The 21014-nt window shown below is 37.8% G+C and overlaps 1 protein-coding gene across 2 annotated transcripts in view; it reads right to left on the bottom strand.

The window, feature by feature from the left end:
• The window catches only part of ZEB1 (zinc finger E-box binding homeobox 1), a 127147-nt gene that overhangs the window by 7931 nt on the left and 98202 nt on the right, over nt 1-21014 (bottom strand). For both annotated transcript variants that reach the window (XM_055806787.1, XM_055806786.1), the window contains exons 2-6: nt 17199-17399; nt 11915-11977; nt 10130-10291; nt 6346-6548; nt 1066-1171 (exon numbers count right to left, since the gene is read on the bottom strand). In XM_055806787.1, the coding sequence (XP_055662762.1) occupies nt 1066-1171; nt 6346-6375 (136 nt within the window). In that variant the 5' untranslated portion in view covers nt 6376-6548; nt 10130-10291; nt 11915-11977; nt 17199-17399. The remainder of the gene's footprint in view (nt 1-1065; nt 1172-6345; nt 6549-10129; nt 10292-11914; nt 11978-17198; nt 17400-21014) is intronic.

Genomic DNA, 21014 nt, shown 5'->3' with positions numbered 1-21014 from the left:
CACTACTAACTTCAGAATGAAAAAATAGCGTAAGCTACTTCAGAATGGAAAAAAATCAGAATTTGATTAACTAAATAGAACATGCCATAAATGCTATGCACATATTATTGCGGCAAACTCAAATACAGTATATTCATATCTTCCTACAATACTCATCAGCTGAAAACCAGGCGAAGTTTAAGTAAAGGGAAACCAGACACATGTAGAATATAGATGTATATTTGCCTTCAGAGATGAATGTCAAGTTATATTGCCAGGAAGAGGCACACAGCTATGCAATCATTACACCACTAGTAAGAGCTGGCTTTTCAGGGCAGCCGTGCTACAGAGGAAAAGGAAAGAGCTGAAACAGTTGGCCGGCTTCAGATTGAAAAGTACATTGACAGAGGCTTTCCCATTTACAGGCACAGCGCCACTACACTCTGGAAATGAAATCAAGATGGTGTTTGCTGAGGGAGGACTTCTATGTTAGGTGCACACTTCATTGCTATTATCATGGCTGAGCAACTGATAAGAAAGGAAAAGGTGGCCTAAAAACTTGTTTTCAGACTTTCTGTCAATGGGTAAATCTGGGTTGAAGACAGATATTGAGAATATCTTTAGAGTGAGCACATTTAACTTATATTATTATATATTGAATTTCTTATAAATTGGAACTTTTCTTATAAACTGAAACTGTTGTGGCAGTATAGCACAACCTGTGCCCTGAAGCTACTTTAATGCAACTCGTCTTGAATGATGACAATCACAGCCACAGTAAGAAGCATGGTTCTTCTGTCCCACAAGTGAAAAAGGAGCAGAAGGATGCCCCCATTTCTTCTGCCACAAGTGAAATTTTCTTTAACTGTCTGAGCTTAAGCTGCAACTGTAAATCCTCTTGAGTTATTCTGCACATTTCCCGCAAACAGCTGAAGGCTGCAGTCTGTGCTTACAGAGTCCCAGAGGGGGAAAAAAAAGGGAAACTCTAGTATTTTAAACTTCGACTTACAAGACTGGTATCACATCAAAGTTATAAAGAGTAGAAATGGCAACATTATTACACAATTCAATGCTTGGTTTATTTACCACTGTGGATTCGTAGGTGCTCCTTTAGGTGATGTTTATATTTAAAAGCTTTTCCACATTCAGTGCACTTGAATTTTCGATTACCACTGGACTGCGTCACATGTCTCTGTAAGAAAGAATTAATAATTATTGCACAGGACAGCATGTTAGAAAAATAGCTTGTATTTTCACATCATAACAGAGAAAACACAATAGAATACTGAAAAGATTTAATCATAATTTTAAGAGACTGAAGGTGGTATGTGTTATACATGAAAAAGAAACAAATTACAAGTCAGGTTAAAACTGAGCCATATGTATCTTCTGAATAAATGTGGTACAGTAAAAAAAGAACAACCCAAACCAAACCCCAAAATATATTTGCCCCATCTCCTATCTCCAGATGAAGCTTGCACTAACATGTTTTGTGAGTAAGAAGTTCCAAGATGCATGCTAATTCTATTTGTGAAAGCAAAAAAACCAAGAAAACCCCCAAACTCACCACCCACAGAATATGTCACGCAGGACAGAGAAACATTAAAGCGTATGAAAGCCTGTTTAAAGTTTAATCAGTTGACTTGATTTTTCCATTTACAGGCTTCCAGCGCTTACTGTTGGCTTTGAATTTCTTTAAGTAATGACGCCACAGGATTGCTCAAGACAAGATGGCTCAGTGACAACAAAGGCACTCTCAGGCACAAATAAGTCTCAAAGTAAATGCAAAAACCTAAATTAAAACAAATAATAATATGGAGGGATTTCCCCAAGTACACAACATCAAACCTCTTCACTATTTGCATTGAAACTCTGTGGTTATTTTTGTTATATTTTGCCTCGTGAGAGCATTTACTGTTAAGCTCCAAGTTCTTTTTAATTTACCTGTATGTTATACTAGTCTTAATAAAGCAAAACTATGAAGAAAGACATGTAAATATATGTTGTATATATGTGATATTTATATGCAAGATGGATAATTTTATCACAAACCGTATAAATCTCTGAATGTGTATTTTTGAAGACAAAAATTACATACATTTTAGAAGTTGGAGCAGCTTAACTGCCAACATGAAGTGGAGTAATTAGGTTTTTTTCTGTTCAAATTGTCTATTTAAAAAAAACAGCGGGTCCTTTCTAAGTAGAACTCACTCTGCAAAACGACACCCTACCACCATTTGGATGCAGCTGCAGATTTTTGGTAACCGGGGCAAGTATTTTCATAAACTCATTAATAGAGCTATTCATGTAGTCTGAGGAAACAGCCTGCATATGGGCAGCCACCACGACCTGGCTGGCGTGCCTTGACCTCCCCTGGTGTGAAACCGTGGCGGGGAGCTCCTACACCTAGTTCTGGTCTGCTGCGGTTGGCAGCGCTGGGAGCAGACGCTCAGCCAGTGCTGAGGCTATTCCCCAAGTACCGACAGGGCAGCGGGGGCTGAGATCTGCGCTGGAGAAGCAGTGACAAATAAAAAGGCAGGATGATGTTCCTGTTCTGTTTTACACCTTTAGATCTGAAGAACCCACAGCCGTGCAGTTTGCTGGATGAAAGTCTGACAACTCTGCTATGAGATATGCTGTCCAAATTATCAACCCTCCCCGTTCTACACCCTGTTCTCCTGTACACAGATGCTAACAGAAGACAAACTGAAACAAGATAATCTAAATTGCTTCCAAGCACTCTAATTTGACAGTTCCCTTGGGATAAGCACTGGGTTAAGCTGCAGTTTTTACCTCCCAGCATATACGGCTCCCACCCTCCTGGGGGTGGGCTCCTTCCCACCTCCTCCCAGGCTCTGCAGTGAGGTCTCCACTCTGATTTATCCTGATTAGCACTTGACCCTTACTCCTGGGTTTGTCGGCTGTCTTTTGCTAGTCCAAACGGCTTTTCAGCTTTGTTTAACTAAGTCCCTTGAAGATGATGTTCTAGATGATTGTGCCTGACTTGCTGCATTTCACTTTAATGATCCAACTTCACTGAGTCTAGAGGACCGTGTCAGGATTTACTTAAGCCTGCAGAGAATCAGTTACTACTGTTTGACTTGAGATTATACAAGTTAAAGGATCTCAGCATACATACAGCTACTGCAGATGCTGAACTACATAAATATTCATACTAAATACTAGTGCATGTATTCAGTCTGTCAGAAATGTTTCTGTTCCAGTCTTTAAAATGCAATGTTCTGCCTCCAAGGCATGGAAGCCCACATTTCTCTTACCAAATTTTTAACGCATTTTCCTGTTTTCCTGGTCATAGCTATAAGCTGCTTTGACCTTTCTGCTAGGCACTGTTCCCATCTATTTTGCCTTACCTTCTTATAGTTGTAATTCCTTATTCAACTTTCTTGCTGTCTGTCCTACACTTTTCTTTTTCCCAAATCTGGGGCATCCTCAGAGTTACTCTCCAGGATCTTCTTTAAAACTGAGAAAACCATAGCTCTTTCCTAAAGTACCATCCTTGATAGTCTTTCACCATCATTTTCTTAGTTTCCCCCCCTTTCAGTACTGTTAAACTGACGACTTTTTTTTTTTTTTTCCCCTCTAACGTGCAATATATATTTTTAAGGCACTGTGCATAACTGCTGTTTTATGCTCATTAAAGAATTAACCACAGCATTCAAAAAATATTCCTCCGCGTTCCTTTAAGGACTGAAAGAAGAAACATCAGCATTAAAGTCTGTAACTAGCTACATATACATCCCTACATCAAGTATTTACTGTGCTTAGGACTAAAGTCCACCCTTTCATACCAGAGAACCAAAAGTAATTAATGGGAGTCCTCAAAAGTTATTTGGAAGATGGGAATTACAGGTACATCGGGATTTTTTTTCACAGTTTGACCATGGTCTTCAAGAACTGCCGTTTCTCAGCAGTGTCCACGGCAATATGAAATTTTAACAGACTACCTATGGGTGCTTTGTAAATTGATAAGAAGAAAAATAAAACAAATATAAGAAGAACTTTTTCATACTTCAAAAGCTTTTTTGGTGCTTCACATGCGTAAGCAGATGATACATATGCAGCATCGCCTCCTACCAACCATTAGTAGTGTAGAAGCAGCCAGGGGAGCCATGAGGGACAACAGGGATGGGGAGGAGGGATGGATGAAGGAGAAGGTGTAGGATGGCTTTCAGCTCTCTGCTGGAGCAGAGGTAGCTGCAGTTTGGCGTATTTCCCCCTTCCTCAGAGGGAGGCACAGTGCGCACATACCTTCAGTACACTAGACATTACCTTTGCTCATTGCTTTCCAGTACAGACCAATTACACAATAGTCACATGCTGGACATCAACCAGCTAACAAAGTTATCCAAATAATCTACTTTCAGCTGAAGTTCTTTAAGAATAAGATATTAAGTTTGGAATATGCAGCTGTTTAAGATCCACAACCAGGAGGTTTATACTTTACTATGGAAAAAAAAATTTCCATTACAGAAATGATGCAACCATGTACATGCACATGAAGCCAATTTAGAAGACATGACAACTCTGTGACAATAACATAAACAAATACACATTTCAAATTCACTAAGTATCTAAACTATTGCAGTTTTGATTCTGGCTATGGCTCTAGAGAAAAAAACACACTAAATGGGTATAATACCGAGTTCCAGGTACTTCACAGAAACAACATTTATCAAATGCAATTGGGCCTTCAAAAGTATAAACCCATTCAAATATATCTGCAGGAATACAATTTAAGCTTCTCTTCGTAGCAATTCTTCTGAGATTGTTTACTTGCTTGGTATTTTCATCTTTTCATTCAAACTACATGCAAATATGGGAAAGGCTTCTCGCCCCTCCAGCTACTTTATTCTTCTGCTGCTCTTAGGCTTCTAGTGGGAAAAACTGAAAATAAATGTGATAGCTCACAAAAAAGCATTAGACAAAAAGCATTCATAAGTTTTATAGTTAGAAATATAAGATGTATATAAGACAATAGTAACTTTAAAGTGAAAGCCAAGCCAATAAGAGAGCAAGACAGAAATGAATTGTTCATGGGAAACGTATTTTTGAATAAACAAGAACTGCCATGCCAGAATACGCTGGCGAGGTTATTCCAGACCCCGTGAGACAGTAAAATCCCGCAGCAGGATGGCCGACAGTTCTTGTAGCAGTTTTTCTTATTTAATTTACCTGTGGATATAAACATTCAGGTTTAAAAATGTGTAATGAATTTTTAAGCCATTAAAATTTTTAGCCTTAGTGATGCTTTGTAGAATGGAGGTTAATACTTAATGTGTAAAAAAGCTTCTACTTTACTCTGTGTTACAGCCTTTCAGTTTAACGCAAGATCTGTTGGTTTGGAGTTGCAAGAAATATTGAAGTACCTTTCCCTTTCATTTCCATTCTTTTCACTTTTCACTTTTTTGCATCTTTCTGTGATGTTTCTCTCCTGTTGCCTCTCTGGAGTGTATCAATCTTTTTAGCTTTCTCCTCCGAAGGCAACATCTCCAAGCCTCCCTCTATAACCTGGTGGTGGAAAATCTGTATCTTTTTTCCTTGGATAATTCCTGACTGTTTCAGTGAGTTTCAGTTGGTTCCTGAGCCTCAGAGTGCCTGTGATAAGCTATGGAAGCATGTACTTGTGGATGAATGATAGGAAATTGTGGGGATAAAGGAAGAAAAGAAAAAGAGAGAGTGGAACAGAATCTCAGGACCTCCACGAGATGGCTGACTCATGGAAGGTGTTTCAGGGAACCACACCCTCAGGTAAGCCCATGAATCAGAGAAAACAAGCTAAGAGTATCTTTAGCCCTTTTTGTTGCTTAATTTAGTACTGAAACACTGTATTTTATGCACAAATTATTGGTATATTGTCTTATAGCATGGATTGCATTTAAAAACTGTATCAGTTCAAGCAAATGAATCAACACTATGGTTTGTTTCTTCAGGGCAAAAATGGGTGCAGTAAATTTTGAATTAGCTAAACAGGATTCATGAAAGAAAAATGTGTTTCAGTGAACATCACAAAACACTTGAGACTAGATTCGATTCACAATTTTTATGTAATGTTAGCTAATGAACAGATAAAACCTAATTACCTATAAATGCAATAAAGAGCTTCTGAAAATTAAAATTTAAACCTAACCACATTGCCCGATGAATGAAAACATAGGAACTCAGATCTCATTCTTTGACAGCTACGGAAAAAGTCTGACTTCAGGCAGCAAGTTTAAGTCCATGCTCCGGGACTGGGACTTCAGCACGTAGATAACTGGATGTGAACAGCTTACTTGCTCTGTACATTTTTGCCCACATAACAAATCACAGTGCTGTTACAGAGCATTCAATTCAAATGCCACTTACTTGATCTCTTCCTGATTTGTGTGATGTCATGTGGCGATCGAGCTGCGTTCTGTACGCAAATGTATAACTGCACAAGGAGCAACTGAAGTTATCTTCATTTTTTTCATGGCGATATTTAATGTGTTCCTTCAGAGAGGTAAAACGCTTGTACCCTCGATCACAATATGGGCAAGTAAGCAGTTGGGAAAATGCATCGGGTGTTCCTACACAGGAGAGACAACACACCATATTAAATAAATATACCTTCCAAACTTATTACCATCAACAAAGGTGCTTTACGTATATATATATGTTACTGTAAGAAAAAATGCGGCTGCTAGAAGCTCCATCTCATTTAGAAAAGGACAAATGATAACTGCCCCCCCCCTCCCCCAGGTATTACATTACTACAGTATGGTATGGTTGCCCCAGTGTACACTGGAGAGAGCTGGCACAATATGATCACCTATAACCACACCTCCCAGTGAGCCTGCTGGACTTCCCAATACAGCACTACAGCTTCTGTTTAAAAAGTGGTCTGAAAATTGTGAAACATCATTTAAGATCTAGTAATCTTTGTAAATCTGGTTAGCTCAATCACAGACAACCCTCAAATCCTGTTTACAAATTTAAGTCTATCATTGAGACATCTAATAGTCATCCTGTTTGCAGCTCCTAAAGGAATAAATAATATTTGCAAGCTGCAGAGAATACTTTTTTCTTTCTCTTTCCCTAACACAGAATTGTAAGTGAAAAGAGAACTGAAAAAAAAAAGTTATTAGAAACATGGTTTATAATTCTTATACCTGGACCTGTTGGAGGTCCAGAGGAGGGCCACAAAAATGATCAGAGGGGTGCAGCACCTCCCCTACGAGGGAAGGCTGAGAGAGTCGGGGCTGTTGTGGCCTTCCAGTGTACCTAAAGGGGTGTATCTTACAAGAAAGATGGGGACAAACCTTTTGGCGGGGCCTGTAGCAACAGGACAAGGGTTAATGGTTTTAAACTAAAAGAGGGTGGATACAAATAGATTAGGAAGACATTTTTTACAATGAGGGTGGTGAAACACTGGACCAGGTTGCCCAGAGAGGTGGTAGATGCTCCATTCCTAGAAACATTCAAGGTCAGGTTGGACGGGGCTTTGAGCATCCTCATCTATTTGAAGCTGTCCCTGCTCATTGCAGGGGGGCTGGACTAGATGAGCTTTAAAGGTCCTTTCCAACCCACACCGTTCTATGATTGTATGATACACAGACATGTACCTGTTAGCAGGACATACTGTCTGCAGGACAGAAAGGAGAGAGGACACACTGAGTGAGAGAAAGAAGAGAGATCAAATGTGAGGCTGTAAATACGATTCTAATGTGATCTATGGAATCTGTTCTGCTGGCTTTCATGAAGTTGCTTCTGTATCAGTACAGGAGAAGTGAAATCAGATTTCACAAGTCTGTTTCTGAGAAGTCACCATTTATGGACTTCTAACTCCATGTCTTCTTATCAGCATATATCTATCCTCCATATACAGTAACTTATTCTATCCTTGAAAAATTAATTTTCTAAAGGATCAAAACCGCCACTTCCTTTACGAATTGACAAAAGTGTGCTTTTTTGCACATGCAAAAATGCAGGTTTTGCTGTATTTAATTGAACTATGAATTTCTAAGGTGTGACCAATAACCACGCTACTCTTCCATGCTTCAAGGGAAATGGGTTGGAAATTTTGCAAGGATGCTCCTATGCCCTGTGCTGAGCGAAAGCAGGAGAGGAAGCTGGAAGGCCTCTTTTATGCTCTGAAGCATGAGGGGGAAATTTGTACACACTGTCGTTTGAAGTTGCAGTACTATAAGCATTATTAATACTCACAAAATTAATCAGTACTTTAGAAAGTACTTCTGAATTATTTATGTTCATGACCTCTTACAGCAGTTATCACCATAGATTTATTATGTGCTTTGTGAAGTAGCAATTCATTCTGTTTGTGTGGAATTCACTAACTTTATTTTTACTGAACATGCCATTCCCCTTTCAACAATAAAAAGGAAGAGTCAAACCAGTTTTCATCATTACTAAACCCCAACACCTTCTCTGTCATATAGCTTCTTTTACAATTGTTATGGTAACAGGCAAAGTAACACTTATATTGCACTGGGTTTTGTGTTCTACCCATTTCTGATTTTCTTGGGAGTAGTCAGGTCGTCCAAAAATGAACCTATCCCCACATGAGCAGATACAGAACGCTTCCCTTTAATTATCTTTTTTCCATCAAAAATTCAATTCACCTGACACAAAGAATACTCCATTTCAGCACAAATACGACTCAGTGGAAATGTCAGAAGCACATTAACTTAAATTCTGTTTCCACTGAAGCAAACAGCAAAATGGCAATGGTTTCCCAAAGCCACTAAAGATTCTAATTCTGTCACTTCTCTTGGTTTGGCAGCACGTGTCTTTAGCAAATAACATTATATTTTTGGCATTTTCTGTTATAAATGATTAAAACACTGAACATTATTTCTCAGCATTGTGAATTTCAGAATATTTCCCTGTGAACTTACTGAGCAAGGCCCAATTTATATTATTAATACAAATGTGTAATTTTAATAATTACAAGGAAATCATACTGCAAGGCTATAAAACTAATCTGACAATCTGTGCCACTGCAAGCACAGATTAAAATCTTAATTGAATTGTAATTTTTCAGATGGTACTGTTGAGCATGTATCTTACTTAAATTTTGCAAAACTTGTAAAGTAAGCCACAAAATATTAGTAACTCATGTCCTATTTCTGTATATAAATAGGCATGTACACAGTTTAAAATACTCAACTATTTTAATTTACTTATTTTTTTTCTACAATCTCTGGAAGAGAATAACAAAATTGTTAGCATTACCCCTTTCACTCCTCTCCCTCTGACCCGAGTACAGTAATAACAGCTACTGTAAGATTTTTTTTCAATTATGTACATTTTTTTAAATGACTGGAACACAACTCCTAACCGTTTACGTAGAATGTTACTTCATTGTGAAAAATCTTTAATAAAGGAATACAATCTAGTTGGAACTGCAGTTGTCACAGGTTATGAAAGCTGAACATTTCAGATAGCAGCACAGAATGCAAACTCAGAGTCTGAACAGGTTTTGCCTTCAAATATTTCATGATGAAGATGCCTTCAGTGTTTCATGAAGAAATGAACAAAGTATGACTTCTCATCTCACTCAGAAAAACACCTTAAGCATGAAACTTCCTTAGAGAAAAAAAGACATCTACTTAAAAATAAGAACAGGTAATTATTTTTTCACGCAAACATTTTCACGTAAAAAGTTTCTTTTTACTTCACTGCTGTCTTTTCAGGAAAAAAAACCCCGAAGTCCATCATAGACCAGCTACCTAAGAAAGGAACTCCTATTTAATAGAACCTTTCAGGTATTTTGTTTAGAAATACAGAAAGAAAGTTATTCTTACATAAAACCGCACTATCTTGCTTCGCTCCCATTATATTTAATGTTTATTCTGTTCTTTCATGCAATGCTACCGAATGGATTTATGAAAACTTGAATTTTTATTTCCAGTTACTTGAGATTACCATTTAGGTACATATACAACTGAACCGCACTGCATCTCTTGTTGCACAAAATCAAGTAGAAATGTTTTTTGCATGATAATCACATCCTCTTAAAACTATTTAATGAAGATTCCCCCGGCCCCAATTTATACATGTATGCATTGTTGACTTCCGAAATACGACAGCACTTTTTGGTCAAATAGTACCATTTATTTCATAACAACAGAGCTGGTGACATATTTACCATTTTCATCCTGACCACTAGCTTCTGGTGTGCCTTGTCTCTGGTCCTCCTCAGGTGCTTCAGGGTAGATAACAGCTGTATCTTCTTGTTGAAGGAATTCTTCAACATTAGGGTCATGGTTTTGTTCATTTTCTGCATCAGAATCACATTCATCTTCTTTTACTAAGAGGGGAAAAACAAGATACAGGATATGAAATGAAGACTGTAAAGAACATAAATGAGATTCACACTGCCAAATCACCTTCTATCCAAGGATTTCAAAACTCTTTACAGTTATTAGCATAGGTCAAGCCCTTTAAGATGCAGGAATACAGCAAGTTTTAAAACAGAGAACAAGTGGCATAATGACATTTAAAAATTCGACTAAACCCACAGTTTGCCTCTCCAACTCAGTACATATTCATCATTTTAGATTAAGTTGTTCCCCTCAACTTCCCTAAAAATCTTAAACACAACATTAATTATGATTTAGCCATAGTAGTTTGAAGGGCATTTTACCATCTTGGCTCCTATGTTTGCAAAAGTAAACTTGTCTTCAAGACATCATTGTAAATGTTATATAAGGCCTGTTCATTAGCACAAGTCCAAAAGATATTTAAACTCTGAATAGCAAGTTGGCCAGCTGAAATGCAGCGAACCGGAACTGTGAGTGGCTTTTTCTCCAGTGTTGGAAAAGGCTATCAAAAATTTTTCAGATATAGTTAACGTCCTTCAACATTTCCTGGTTTAAAACTTAAGAAAACAATCAATGAGTAACTCTATTTCAAAGTTAACAAACAATAAATTATTTTACTTATTGTTTGTATGATAAATATTTGCTACCATGTATTTGCCTAAATACGTTGTTCATAGTTTATTTTTACCATGGTGGAACATTCTGTGAGAGCTCTGCCTGCGGCACACTAAATCATGACAGATCTCCTCTACTATTAATAATGTGAGGTATATTTTTAATAGGAAGGAGAAGTTTTATGACTCATCTCTCAGTGTGAAGTCACATACTCAATTTACAATTTGACACAATCATTTTATGACATGAGGCAGTCTCTCACATATAGACTGCAATGCTATACACAATGCAGTTCTCCATACTTGTTTGGCTTTCCAGTAACTAAAAAGAACGTGTGAAGCAACAGTTTTAAACTTATCAATGTTTAATTATTTCCTTTTTTTTTTTTCTAAATGAGGCTTGCCCTCATATTATGGAACTATTTAGTGTTGAGGGCATTTAAAAAAAAAAGTATAAAAACCTTTTAAAAAGCTGTACGGGCTATATGTTAAGTTTCTTGTCAACCAGAGAAATAACAAAATAACAGAGCATCTGGTTTTGTCTGGTACTGTGATGGAAGTATATATTTTATTTTGCCTTCTGTACAGAGGAGTTGATAATAAGATACAGTATTAGCTTAAGTTTATTTTAGTATGTTACTTATTAGTTTTAAACACTATCTATTGACCTCTACTTCTATTCTATACAATTACACTTAAGATCAGCACTATTACTTGTTTTGCTCTTAGGAGACAAGGTGCTCCAGCAGTCAGCCCCCGCACAGGACTGCTCCGTGTCACTGCTCAGCTGCACCTCTGGAACCAGGACACCCGAAAGGAGACCAGACTGTTCCTCCCCAGCTAAAACACTGTTTACAATTTAGGACCTCTAGCGTGGAAAAGCGATGCATTATATAAAGAGAGGTGGAAGAATTTCAAAGACTTCAGAAGGATACTCACCTAGCCAAAATGCAATAGCACTTTATGAATAAGGGACTCAGATTAACAAAGAAATACCTGTACATCCAACTTCATCTGTCTGAGCTTCAGGCCCCAGGATTTCCTTTGTTTCTTTTCCAGCTGAAATAGTACATTTCACAAAAAGAAGAATGAATATTTAAAAAAAACCCAAAACAACCACCAAAACCCCAACACACACAACAATTTAATATACTTGAGTGATTTCTTCAGCAGTTTTTTCTATTTCTGTATTGTTTAGAAGAACTGCATTTAAACAAAATGTTCTTTCAAAAATATGGATTGTGCTATTTCAGCAGTGTGTAATCAATTGAACCACAAAGATATTCCATGGTTAAAGAACTGAAGTCTTAAAAGGAAGCACACTAAACACTAACCATTATTTGAAGAGAGGTAAAGACAGGGACAGTGTGTTTCTCCAGCAAACACAGTCAGCTACTTAAACAACTCTATCTGGAAATGAAGCTATCTGATACACTGGAATATTTTTTCCAGAAAAGAGTATCAGCCCCCCCACCCTCCCCTACATAAAACCACATTTACATTATTTTCATCAATTAGCCGTTTTGGGAAATGACTGATAATTTGCTGGTAATGCCTGCAAGCAGCTACCCAATGCGTTCTCTTTCTTGTAAACTGTCTAGAAAGCACTTACAGGCTCTGATTGCTTAAACAAACAAGGATTTTAAACGCATGCTCCCCACTTCAGATCAACTGTGCACTACAAAATCGTTTCACAAATCAATTCCTATATTCAGTATGAGTTTGCAGGTATCAGACACCTGTAGAACTATTGCTGTGGAGCTGACCTGCCTCCAAAGCTCCCCCAGCTCCTGCTGAGCTGCAGTGGTCAAGGATGCAGCCTGGAAGTTTTAAACACAACAGGCTGCTGGGTCAAATCAATACACGGCACAAGATGTTCCTAATTTATGTTTGTTGGGTAGCCTGGACTGGGAAGTTCTTACTGAAAAGGCCACTGCTGCCACTTCTGTCAGTACCTGGCTTATGGTAGGACTGTGTAGGAAAGCTATGTTGGTTGTTTTGCTCCGTTATCGGTAGTATGCTATGCTAATATATGTGAAATTAAAGTGTTCCTTGATCTGAAATGGCAACTGTTATACTTTTATTTACATTACTTCAGTGCAGGCAAAAATCCATTAGTTTGGCTAGTCAAAACTCCAGAACATTCCAGCTCTTTAATTACAGTAGAAGCCAATTTCTCCTTCATATGGAAAATGATATATTCTAGGAAAACTTTTAAATCTCAGATAATACCAGGTCTCTCAAAGGAAAAGACTGTTATTTCTGTCTACTTTATTAAAATCCCACAGACCAAATATATCTGCAGATAGTCACAAACAAGAAATATGCTTAGAAGTGAAGTGTAACTCTTAACTCGTGCTTTAATTTTGTCATCTAAAAAAAAAGCCCAAACAGGCTGTATTTTATCAGTCAATACTGGACTGTGAGATAATTATCTTTTTGGCTCATGATATCACAGACTTGGTTCAGAATCTGTAGGATGGATGACTGCATGCAACACAAATCTAAATCCAAAATTTAATTTTGTATCAACAATCATGAAGCAAACCCACTATTTTTCTTTAGAAAGGGTTTGTGATTTTTCTCCATTATGAAATAGGAAGAGGGGAATATCAGCAAGTTATTACTCATAGGAATTTAAATTACAGTGTCTCTAGAAAATTCCATTGGCTTCAGTACAAATAAAAGTTATGCCTCCCAAGGGAATGACAAGGAATTTATGGCCATAGAGATTAATCTCAGTGAAGTTAAAAACCTCTTAATATTAATAATCATGTACTGCCTCTTCCAAATATCTAAAAGTGACGTACAGGGAGGAGCCCCTTTTCCACAGGGGGTGATCTTCCCTAATGCGGTGGGAATAATTAATAATTTGAAAAATGTTAAGTAGAGCTCATTCTTTACAGCTATATATGGTCTACAAGGAAGGCGACTTTACAATCATGCCCTTAGAAGTCCAGTTACTACGCTGCAAATAGAGTTGCTGGGAAGCAACAGAAAGGGATGTGATGATGGGGACTTAAGACAGATCTTAAGACAGATCTGAAGACACTGTTCCACCGAGCAGAAGTCACAGCTCTGAATTCCAGAAGAAATTTGAGCTACCTGTTGAATGACCACTTAAATACAGGTCTCCATGAATAGCATCTAGGGCATGACTATCCGTCTTGGCATTACATCTGCACATACCAGATAATTGTAAAACACATTCTTGGACTTCTGTATCTCATCATTGCTTGTGAACAGCTGCGTAGAGATATGGTGGGACTTCCTAGGGTTAAATGCTAATGATTTTCACATTACAGGCAACAGTGTGCACCAGCAGCAATCACGCATGACACAAGCACTGTGTCACAGGCTGATGGTAGACATCTCTGCGTGGGTAAGATAACTGATCAAATTTAAACCAGTAGCAAAATGGAAACTTTGGTTCTAGACAGAAAGACAAACTTCACTGAAATTTCCACCACAGTCTTATCTTCAGAGAAGGGAATAAATTCCAAAGCCCATCAAAAGAATTTCTGATCTAAATTTGTTAGAGCTAGTTTTCTGACATGCATGTACAAAGCACTATTTACAGCTTACAGTACTGCCCGATTGTTTGCTTCAGTGAGTATAAACTTGATCAAAAAGATGCCACACTTTTTAGCCTTCCTCCCCAAAGAAATTAATACGAAATAGTGCAGCAACCTTCCTCAGCAACCCAGCACACTGAAAGAACATAATCCATCTTATAACACGTATGTGCAACCTAAAATTTTATGAGTTAAAGGAATTTTGGAGTACCAGGAAAAGCTTAAACATAAAACATAAATTAATTTTTAAAGTTTATTTCAAGGTCTTGACAATTTTATTGAATTTTCAATTTTTGAAAGTTATCTTAGTTCTAGGTCTGAGATCTCTACATTTGCCAAATACTTGTATTTAAACATAATATATAACAATGCTTTTTAGGCACATTACTATAATAAGTCAATAAATGTAACCTTTGCTGATTTTTTTTTCTTTTTTTAGATTACAGCATAGGTTTTACTTCAAAATAAATAAAAAAAAAATCAGAATATTCAGAATCATTTCACACGTGAATGCTGGCACACTGCCAACAACTTGTGCAGGATACTTGTGGTTCACTTTTTCAAACCATTATGACTGTTTCAGTTAAACCTCTTGAGATACACACCTTATATTTAAAACACCTGTTCCAAAGGTCTTTTAGAAATTCAGTTAGAATGACTGGAAATGGAAAGAAACTAATCTGATAAAGAAATGTTGTGTGTGTTGTTTCTATTCTTGGGCATTCGTGAACAGAATAAACGTGTAAAAAACTCATTCTGCCAAGTTCAGCTAAAACCAGGAACTTTCAGTACTACTTTACTGATGAAACACAACTTACTAAGACTGCTGTAGTGTATGTTTTCTAAAAATAATCGCCAGTCCTGAAGATGGTATTCGTGTTGCGTGGACACCACCCTCAGTACCTTTCCCTGTATAAGGGAGATCATGTATTCAATACCGCTCTCTCCGGATTTCTAGTGAGCAGCCAAGACTGATGATATGATTTTCAGGTCACGCGTTTCCTTCTAGGAAAGCTATAAAAAGTAAATAGTACTTTACTATTGTGAATCAAACCTCCACAAAACCTAATGTAGCCTTCATTTTTCTCTTGTAGTCATTGCCAGAAATTCAAACAACTTATTTCAAAAAAATCTTATCAAATAAACAACGCTCTGGAGTGCTACAAAAGAGGCTTCAGAACGCATAATTTTTATAGAAGAAATTTATGGTAGTTAATGCAAGCCTGTATGGCAAGTGTTTTTAATCTTTTGTCTGAAAGCCTGTCTTCGTCAGCGATGACCAAAGCAGAGAAAGCACTGCCTACATGGTGATTCTACAATCACAGTAGAATTTGCCTCAAATGCTTCATTTTAGCAAACAAATTTTAAAAGGTTAAAAATGGCACATTTGAAATAAGGAGTCAAAGAAGGTGCCATCACACGTCTAGAGCTCTGAAAAACCCCAGAAGTTTTTCCGAGGCAAGACAGATGTGTCACGTGTGACGTGTCGCAACCACCTGTAGGTACCTCTTCAGGAAACACTCAGCCCAAAGGGTCTTGACCCAGCACCTCTGTGAGCCAGCGCTCTTCTTCAATCCCTATTTCAGGGTTTCTACACATGTGCGTGAAGGGTTCAAGAAACTGTGCACACACAGCCCTGCAGTTCCTGATAGATATAGCTGCAACAGAGCAAAAATATTACAGGATAACTAAGAAAATCATCTACCTAATAATTTAGCTCCAGAATACTCATTTCCCTGCACAGCATATCTTGGCAATAGCAGCTATGTAAAAACAGGCTGAGTTGATGCTATTCTTTGAACTCTCAGCTGCTCTCTCTCAGCTGGATCGCAGTTAGGGACCATATGACTGCTTTCCATTTATTTAGACGTGAGGTCATGCAATTTGTCTTAAACCACCAGTTTTAACAAGGTGGATGCTAAAGAACTGCGGCTGGAGTTCAGACACAAACAAGGATATGCCAGAAAATATTCTGCATCTTTCAGGGGATTAAGGCCAAATTCTGCAATAAATTCCACTAATTTATGCATTTATCCCAATTTGGCTCAAATGGAAGCATGCTGTGTGATATTATGAAACTCAGTATCTGATTCCACAGTAAAAGGCCCATTTCCTGATGGCTTCACATTTTCAGCTCCTAAAGCTACTGCATAATATGTACAACATTTACCTCCTTCCAGTGTTTTCAAAATACAGATTCATTATGAGCAACATAGATTATTCTAAACCTAATAACTGGAAAAAAAGATTTCTGGCTATATTTTACATGGGAAAAGGCAGAAACAGCTCACAAGGAGAAATTTACATCTGAGTATCATTTTGTGTCATGGTTTTGGCTTATCACTTTCTCTCCAAGCTGAGCAAACCCTGAATTTTACTGGGAGCTTTGGCAGAGACCTGTCATGCAAAAAGATTGGGAAGCAATTGGGAAGCAAGTAACTATAGTCTCTGATCACCCTTGAGAAAGCTGCATCTACAGACCTGAACCTCCTGTTTAACAATGCCAACGGCATGAATGCACCTCTGAATCTGACTCAAATATTAAAGAATGAACGTAAAATATATTACAATAAATACATTAAAAAACCTTTTTTATTGCAAATATTACATGTTATCTCAATAACAAAGTGACCAAAAAAAGCCCTATCGAATCTTCATTTTAGAAACCTTTCTCTACATAGCATCATCAGTGAAAATGAACATACCTTCATCTTCCCAGCAACTGTTTGTACTCCCTTCTCTTTCACTGTTTTCTGGTAATACTGTATGGTCTGTTGGCAAGTCATCTTCTGGCACACTAGCATCACAGTCTGCTGCATCAGTTACACTTTCTTCTTCCACTATATGCAATTTATCTTCATCGTCTGAATCTGAGTTTGCTTCTACCACGTTATTATAATTGGTGACTGTGGACAGACAAAAAGCAAAATGCTGATCAATATACTCTTAATTTACAGCATGGAGGTCCAAAACTTTCAGTACTGTGGCCAGATGCTATATCTGGGGCCCCTCTGTGGAGTCACATTATTATCCCTTCTTTCCACATGGGGATGGCAGCGGCTTGTCAGCAACTTGGACATAACAGTGGCACACAAGGAGACAGCTGGCAGCTGCTGGGCTCCCACCACTGCTAGCAACCACAACAGCTCTCACTCCTGCACACCCAGTGTGAGGCTGCACAAGGAAAGGCAGCGGACAACTCCTGAGTTCTCTTCTGGGCCACACTGAAGCATCAAGCTTCCAACTGGATCGCTCCAATCTGGATGCCAGCATTACTGTATGTTTCCTTTAAGAATACTACAGCCTGGCCAATAGCCTGTGAAACACTTAATACTGATAACCAAAATTTTGTTACAGACAGATGTGTGTAACGAGGATAAGCTGTATGTATACAGCAATCAGTGGGGTACAGAAGGAACAAAACTATAGGGAAACAACTGGCACTGAAGATCAAGCGACCCCAGGCTGAGCACACGTAGCTCAGTCGCTCTTGCCCGGTCCCACGGAGCAAACGCTTGCCGGCAGCTCTGCACTCTCTCTGTGCTCACCCAGCCCATCTCGTGCCAGCTTTGCCTGTAACCGATGCCACTCCCATGCTCCAGGAATGTGAATCAAGGAGCAAAAAAATGGGAACATAAGGAGATCTGATTCAGAAGGCCTAAGGCTCCTGATCCAAACTAAAATGCTCTTGTAAAACCCTCATACCCAAAGATCACGCTAAAGACTCAGCAGGAAGAATAGTAAAAGAAAAATCCAGAGGTGACTTAGAAAGAAAATCTCGCATAACATTTCCCCAGCTACCATGAAAAGGTAATAACTCTTACTTTTTCAGCCTGGAGAACATATTGTGCGAGTCTTGTGAACAAAGGATTACATGATGATATATATGTTTCTGTCACATGGGAGCAGATTATTATTAAATAGTCTTCATAAGTAAGCAAGCACAAAAGATCAGCTACGGCCATTTCAATTTAAACTGTAAGGATTAAGTATTAAGAAAAAAATTACTTTCACAATCTGTTGAAATGTCTTGTTACTCACACTGAAGTTAAACTATTAAACATTTATATCTATATGTGTATTACTTCTTCACTGCCAAGTTTGAACTTACTGAAATGCTTCGAAATCCGGTTTAAGAAAAGAGAATAAATTTATCAATCAACAACTAACAAGAGTTGCCTTGGCTGCAGTACTCCTGCAGCGGCTATCAGGGTCACACCTGGGAGGCACATATGCATGTGCTACTTTGTGGTACCTGCATGCTGTCACTGTTAGCACATGAAAAGCCAGACTGATTCTTTCATGTGAAATCCTGCCTGTGAAGGTAGATAAATATCAAACTAGACTCCTGCTCTTCTGAAGTTAGCTTTTTTAAATTTATTTTCTTTTCCCAAGGTAAGTATTCTAGTCATTTAAAAATGCATTTAAGCAGGGAAAGTGAGTAAGATTATGAGCTGACAGGCTACTATCTCATGTTCTTCCAATTCAGGAGATAAACATCTCATCTAGAACATGCATAAGCATGACAAAAGAGCCTTTTGAATTTAAAACAATCATTCCATATTTCCATATTTTATACACACAGTCTTATTTGAAAAATGTAGTAATGCCCCACAATTTATGGTATTGACCTCTTCTAGGACAACAAATTTAGGCAGATTGCCTAGACGCTAGTGTCTGGTCCATTCCAATCAGTAAATTGATATTTACTTTATATTCTGTAACAGATTTTGCAAAGTAAAATAGGCACTGTAAGGGATGCTGTAACATTGTGTGAAAGAGAAGACCTACTTGTATTCCTTCACCAAAGCAGAAGAGATTTATTAATTCATTTGCCTGAGAAATGGTAAATGCAACTTTATAAAAAAAAGCGTAAGAACAGACATAAAACAGGAGGAAATGGAAAAATTATTTAGCCTGTTGTCTTAAGTGGTTTTTACAGTGATGCTTAGATGCAGAGGATTATTAATGTAAAACACCAACATATTCACCTTTGACACATGCAAAGGAGATCAGTAAGAGCATGGATCAAAATTTACAGGCATAAGTTCAGGCTTCAGTAACGTAGATAATGAAGACTTGATTTTTTAAAAATACATTTCCTGTTTAGTTTGGGAAATTTAGTAGAAACCCCTATATTAGATTTAGAGTAGCTTTTCTGGAAACCAAAAATACAATCAAAAAGTTTGTCCTGAAGAATTCCACTTAAGGAGAAGAAATATATCTTCTTTTCCTCATCATATATTTTATTTTAAATATAATCTAATAATTACGACTCTACCTTGAAACGTTTTCATACATTCTCACTACACTCACTCACATGCTAACTCTGCAAAACTTTAAAATTCCTCCTTCTCCATAAAAAGTGAGGAACAAACGATCTTTGGGATTTTGGCTCCTGCCACCAACGACTAGTTATCAACAAGGCAACACAACAAAATCAGCAAGAAATCTGGCTCTGATGTTCCTGTTTTCCTCTTATGAAGAGCTTTGGGGGAAATAAAGGGCTTGGCACATTTGGGATCGCCAGGCAACCCACACACCAACTGTAGCAGAAAGTCGAGCACTTAAAACAACAGAAAAGTCCATATTATCTGTATGTAACTCTAACTAAATTATTTAATGTTGTTTTCCCTCTACAGGATCCTTGACTCATCTGGTGCACTGATGGCAAACACACAGGAAATGCTCAGTTTCATGGAATGAACTGAGTATTTGTAGCATCCTGCCTCATTTTTTTCAGATTGCAAAGTGATTGCTCATTCTTTTTATCCCCATCAGCCAGCAGCATTCCCAAAGCCTCATTTACAGGATGTTAGCCAAAATGGGATTCCTCATTACATATAATATATCATATATTAGATAAGGCATTATATATGTATATACCACATATTATAGCTATATATTATACAATTATATGATTATATATATTATATATAATTTCCCTACATGACATTCAGCAGGAATGCTTCAAAACATATAATTAACTGAACTGCAGTAGGGTGACAGTTCCTCCGTTTCACAGAGAAGAAACTGTCTGCTTAAAAACCAGAGGATTCTTTTGGCAATCGTGGCACTGCCACGTCAGTGTAAGGCATTTTGGGCCTTACTTTTCAGAGGATTTTGCATTTATACAGCATTTTATATTTTCAAAGCACACCTGTGTTCATTTCAAAAGCAGCTGTGCTCAGAGCCCAGCTACCTCGGCCTGTGTACCACAGCAACTAGAAACACAGAGATCACCTCCAAAATAAGTGACCTTCCAGAACCACATAAAGCCTCCTTGAAACAGAGAGAATAAAATCCAGTCTTTCAGTGGAGCTTTCAAATGCCTTAGAGAGCACGCTTTGATTCCTGCAGCCCTTTACTTAAATTACTACACTTTCCAGCAATTAAGGCAAGGGTTCTGGAGGCAACAGCTTCCTTTAATAAACACCCCTGATTCATTCTCCGGTCACCATTCCTCCTGTGAAAAATATTATGTGATCACATAATTAAAGATCTTATCATTACGCATACAT

Source organism: Falco peregrinus, chromosome 5 (assembly GCF_023634155.1).
Source record: "Falco peregrinus isolate bFalPer1 chromosome 5, bFalPer1.pri, whole genome shotgun sequence".
Classification (NCBI taxonomy): Eukaryota; Metazoa; Chordata; class Aves; order Falconiformes; family Falconidae; genus Falco; species Falco peregrinus.
The sequence above is the reverse complement of the archived record's forward strand: the minus strand, read 5'-3'. Positions and strand labels throughout refer to the sequence as shown.